A 5,898-nucleotide genomic window follows, 5' to 3' on the forward strand; every position below is an offset into this window, starting at 1 on the left:
ATGTCTGCTCTGTAACACCCGGGACCACCTGACTTGTTACCAAACAACGGCAGCGGCAGCATCTCAGATGGGTCAGGAGTAGCTGGCTTGTCTTCCATATCTGAGACCTAGGTTTCATTCCTGGCCAAGGTCATTACTGGCCAAGGTCAATGAAGACTTTGTACAGATTTCAACGGAACTTCTGGACTACCTAAATGATAAGAGGAAGAAATGACTGATGATCTACTTCCAAGCATAAGTCTGTTCTGTTGGGGTCTCCATGTGTCGGGTCTAAAAGCGGTTTATAGCAAATTCTTGCCTGAGTGTCTTTAACTATTTTATGCTTTGAGGGTTTTTTTAAACTGAAATCATGTGCTTTCAATCACGAGAGGAATTTCGAACAAAAAATTGAAAGTATTGTTGCGATAATACAGATTTTGATACAATCAGTAGGACACATATGTCCCACGAGATCTCTAGTTCAAGATTTGGTGGGATGATCCTCATCTCACCAGATTAAAGGAACTGCACAGCTCCCCAATAGATATCAGGGTGAACTGAACATGGGGAAGCCATTTCCCATTCAACTCCACAGACAGAACACATAGGTGGGTAGTCTATGTCTCACCAGTCGCAAGAAGGTTAATGGAGGCTTCTAGATGAGAAAAAACATGTCCACCATCGTTTCCTAGTTCGGAATTTTTTTTTTGGGGGGGGTTGTTGATGTTGTTGCTAGCAGGGCCTGACCTCTTACCACCGTCACTAAATTGTAGATGTCAGTTTTATAAGTTTATTGGATGAGAGGAGAAATATCTGCCTTTGATCTAGGGAGCAGTAGCCCCTCCCCTTTAGGATCCTCAGAACTGCCCAGCAGTCAATTCCTGCTCCCTGGCATAGTCTTTCTCCGTATTGTACAGAACAAAATTAATAATAAACATCGACACTAAGACGGGTCACCCTGACTAAGAGGGATATGGAAGAGGGTAGTCAATGCTGTAAGGAGCCCTTGTGGTGCAGTGATGAAGGGCTCAACTGCTAAGGGAAACATCAGTGTTCAATCTGGCCTGTCGGCCAGAAGAGGAAGTCGCAGTCTAGTTCAGTAAAGACTGACAGCCTTGGGAACTCCGTGGAGCAGTTCTATGCTATTCTGTAGGACCACTATGAGTCTGAATCTACTTGATGACGGTGGCTGTCTTTAATGCCACTCCATAGTGACAGATTCTGCTAATTTCAGATGTGTTATGTTGAGCCGGTCTGAAATATTCCTGTGGTCCAGGGAGGAAATGCTTGCTTGTGTAAGTTTTAGTGCTAGATAATAGTAATATTCATAATAATGAGAGCATATCTAGCACATACAGTGTGACAAAACAGCCCTAAAGACTTTATGCGTATTTGCTCATGAATATCTCCTCAACCCCATGAGGCAGATACTGTTATTATCTGAATTTTGGTCTGGGTCATACATTTAGGATCTTTGATATCTGGGCTACTATAGGGTAAAGCCTAATTCGCCTTTGTTATGAGAGCCCTTATGATTTTTCAGCACTTAAAGATTTTGCTGTGGCCTAATTTTAGTGCAGTGTTTAGGAGTCTAGCTCTGAAGCCCCACTGCCTCAATTTGTATCCTGCTCCATATTACTTAGCAGTGCTACCTTGAGCAAGTCACTGCATTCTCTGTATCTGTTTCGTCGTTTGTAAAGATTGTGCTAGAACAACCCCACGGAGTTGTTGTGAGGATGGATGTGGTCAGCAATCACTGAGCAGGCTCCGGACTCCGGCGGACCCATGCGCAATGAAAACAGTGCTGCCTCGTTCTGCACCAGGATCAGTTGCAAATCAGATGCTTGTGATCAGTAGGGTTTTCCTTGGCTGATTTTCAGAAAGTAGATCCCCAGACCTTTCTCCTGAATCTGCAAACTCTGCAGAAGCCCGTTTGCTATCATAGTAATATAGATGCTTCCAATGAAAGATGGGTGGTAGTTTGTCGTAAGGAGAAAATGAACCTCGATAGGCTACACCCTAAGAGTCCTGGTGGTATAGTGCTTATGCATTGGGCTATCATCTGCATGGTCGGCAGTTCAAAACCACCAGCAGCTTTTGGGGAGAAAGATGAGCTATCTACCCCCATAAATAGTTACAGCCTCAGAAATCCCCAAGGAGTCACTATGAGTCAGTATTGACTCCATGGCAGCTAGTTTGGTTGTTTGGAAGAATAGTTAGTGTTTGGTACACAAGAGCCACCATTAATATTATTACTGATTATATTTTTCTTTCGACCTTCATCTCCTAGTGTCTCCTAATATCCCATCCATGCTGAGCTAATTAGAATATGCCTTGTACTTCTGACCTCTATCATATCTCCATATCATATCTCTATCGCATCCCTTTGTCGGTGAAACACTTCCTTCTGCAACCATCAGCTAAGCTGTTCCCTCATCAGTGACCTTCCTTCAGGATCCTTTTCTTTACGCCAGGTAGCTGTTCCCTCCCTTCTTTGTGATTCCCATAGTCCCTGTATTATCAAAGGATTTGCCAGATTAACAACAATGTAGAGTTTATTGGGAGGACCTGAGTGGTATACATGGTTAATACATTCAGCTGATAATGGAAAGGTTGGAGAGTTAAGTCCATCCAGAGGCACCTCAGAAGAAAGACCTGGTGATCCACAACTGAAAAATCAACCCTTAAAATATAGCACAGTTCTGCTCTGACATACACGGAGTCGCTGTGAGTCAGAATTAACTTCAGGACCACTGGTACTGGTAACATTTATGGAACATTCATAATATAGGGTTATCTTTTTATCGAAAGTAGTTTTAGTTTTCTCCTGTCCATGGTCTCCAGTAGAATGTGGTGGGGACCTAGATTGGTGTGAGCGCCTCGTTTGGTGTCTCTGAAACCTTGCAGAGTGCCTAATTAATTCACAGTGGATGCATGAGCTCAATATGGAACTGGGTGCATTTGATCAGCCACTCTTTACATCCAAATAATAAGGTGATTATCGATTCATTTTTCTTTTAAATCATCATGATATTTATTCTCTTTGCAGAAATTTACGGTCTAAAATTAAAAAATACTCATTAATAAGAAGGATCTCAAAAGTCATCCCTTTCAGTTCCCGAAAGTTTAAGCAGCTTCCTTAGGAACATGTAATTAGCTTTTATACCATTAGCAATTAGCTGTCTGAATGGAGAACAAAGGCCAGCAACTGGCCTTCTGGGCTCATGGTCTTCACTGCCCTCCTGCACTGCCATCTCCCTTGGATATACACATAGGCTTGTTCACAAATTATGATACCTATCCCAATGCATCAGAAGATTTGATATTTGAAAAGTAAATCTACCAAGCGTACAGGGATACAAGGCACTAAACCTATTTTTTAAAAGCTCTACTAGCTTGTCATTTCATTTCTTCACACACTCTGTCCCATCTGTCATTTATGTCAATACTAGCGATCAAAAACCAATGGGGCAGTGCCAACTCACAGCAACCCCATAGGGCAGGGTAGAACTGTCCCCGTGACATTCTGAGACTGACTGTTGACAGGAGTAGAAAACCGGGTCTCTCACCCTCAGAGCTGCTCGTGGTTTCGATCAGCGAGCCTTGAGAATTGCAGCCCGATATGTAACCACTATGCCACCATGGCTCCATCAATACTAGTGAAGGTCATCATAATTACTACGGAGAAGTAACATAGAAAGATATAGCTTCTGAAGTCAGACAGACGTGGGTTTAGAGCTTGACTACACCATTATGTGTGTTACCTGGGATAGGTTGTATTATGTGTGTTACCTGGGACAGGACACTTGGTTTTATAAAATGGAGATAATAGGAAGTCTGCATTTTGTCCAGTTTAGGGCTCACATGATAGTGTTGTATCTAGCCTTTGATTTATGGTAGATATTTTTGTGGTTAGATTCTAGTGTGTACAAGGGGGTGCCAAAAAACCCAAACGAAAAACAAACCGAATAAAAGCTCCAACAGGAAGAGCTTTCGTAGTTTACCTTTTTCCCACTAAGTGAGTACCCAGAAACTCATTCTGTGTTAGTGCACCCAGTGGCATCCCTGGGAAGATTCTCTGTGGTCACGGTGAATTTTTCATAAAAGAGTTTTGTTTGAATTTCGTTTTTTTGTGATGCCAATTTAAGAGAACAGCATGCAGGGGTGAAATTTTGCTTCCTGCTTGGGGAAAAATGCCGCAGAAACTGTTATGATGTTGAACAGAGCTTACAAGGACAGGGCTATGAGAAAAACTCAAGTGTACCAGGGGTTTTCTAGTTCCAAAACAGGTGACATGTCCATTGATGACAAACCTCATTCTGGATGTCTGTCAGCTTCCCTAACTGATGAAAATGTTGACCTGCAGTGCATTTGGAGTTTGTTCCACCAGGTCAAACTTTCTATTTAGAGGTTCTGAAAAGTTGTATACGAGGGTGTGACAAAAAGCCTGACTCATGGCATACAGAGGGCTGGTTTTTCCACCACCACAATGCACCTGCTCATGCAGCCATCTCAGTGGGCCAGTTTTGGGCAAAAACCAGCATGCCTCTCTTGACCCACACACCTTACTCACCTGACCTCGCTCCATGTGACTTCTTTTTGTTTCCGCAAATGAAGAGGAACAGGGACAGGAACGAACAGTGATTTGATGATGTAGAAGAGGTGAAGAAAGTAAATATGGTGGAGGTGCTGTCAGCCATCCAAACAGATGAGTTTGACAAATGTTACCAAGAATAGAATCTCAGATTTGACCAATCTATTTCGTGTAATGGAGAGTACGTTGAAAGTGATAAGGTTGTTTTGTTAAAAAAAAATTAAAATACATAGCTTTGAAAACATATTCCATTTGGGGGGGGGGCGGGTACTCCCTCGTCAATTATTAAGATACACTGCTGACCAGAAGGCTGGAGGTTTGAGTCCATCCAGAAGACGGGCCTGGCCCCCTGTTCCCAAAGGTCACATCCTTCAAAATGCGATGGAGCCCAGATCTGCTCTGAACACACAGGGACCCCATAAGTTGGCATCCACTTCTTGTGATGGGGAACTAGCTTTCTTAGGCTTATTGTTGTTCAGCCTCTAAATGATAATACCCTAAAACTCGTTCCAACATCAAGTGAGCCAAACTGTTCTCCACAGAGACACGTGAATTTTTCCCAGTCTTTCATTTTAATTCTCATGGTACTTTAACTTTTCTATTATGGTTGGATATCTTGAGTAACTTCCCTCACAGTCACATTTTGAGAAATTCAATGTCTTCTTCACAGGGTCTCTTTTGAGATTAGAGAAAGAAGTGGCAAATTTAGGAAGATCGAGCAGTTTTCATTTAAAAGTCGATCGTTGTTTCCATTACCATATCATTCATGTTTTCTGTTTTCCTTTATCAAGGGGTTACTTGTCTGTCAATTTGTATCGCCAAACGGAACTCTCGTATATTTTCTGGAGAGATGCAAGGAGGCCACATGAAGGAGTCACTAGATGATGGAGCCAGTGCTTCCGATCCCCCCGTTTATCCGGCTGCTTTTGGAAATTGCAATGATGAAAAAATCCCATTGGGGGTGCGCTACCTCCCTGTCATTTACAGCATCATCTTCCTGGTGGGCTTTCCAGGGAAGGCAATAGCGATTTCCACCTATACTTTCAAAAGGAGGCCCTGGAAAAGCAGCACCATCCTTATGCTAAACCTGGCCTTCACAGACCTGCTGTATTTAACCAGCCTCCCCTTCCTCATTCACTATCCTGCCAATGGTGAAAACTGGATTTTATTTTTTTAACATTTTATTAGGGGCTCATACAACTGTTATCCCAACCCATACACACATCAATTGGGTAAAGCACATTTGTACATCGTTTCTCAAAACATTTTCTCTCCACTTAAACCCCCGACATTAGGTCCTCATTTTTCCCCTCCCTCCCCGCTCC

General features: G+C 42.7%; 1 protein-coding gene across 1 annotated transcript in view; it reads left to right on the forward strand.

Moving 5' to 3' along the window:
- The first annotated feature begins 5,438 nt into the window (after positions 1-5,438).
- OXGR1 (oxoglutarate receptor 1) overlaps positions 5,439-5,898 on the forward strand; it is a 1,843-nt gene continuing 1,383 nt past the window's right edge. The window contains 1 exon segment of the mRNA XM_013007578.1: positions 5,439-5,727. Coding sequence (XP_012863032.1) covers positions 5,439-5,727 — 289 coding nt within the window.

The sequence above is a fragment of the Echinops telfairi genome, unplaced genomic scaffold, assembly GCF_000313985.2.
Source record: "Echinops telfairi isolate 266 unplaced genomic scaffold, ASM31398v2 ScPeMD7_24;HRSCAF=84, whole genome shotgun sequence".
Taxonomy (NCBI): domain Eukaryota; kingdom Metazoa; phylum Chordata; class Mammalia; order Afrosoricida; family Tenrecidae; genus Echinops; species Echinops telfairi.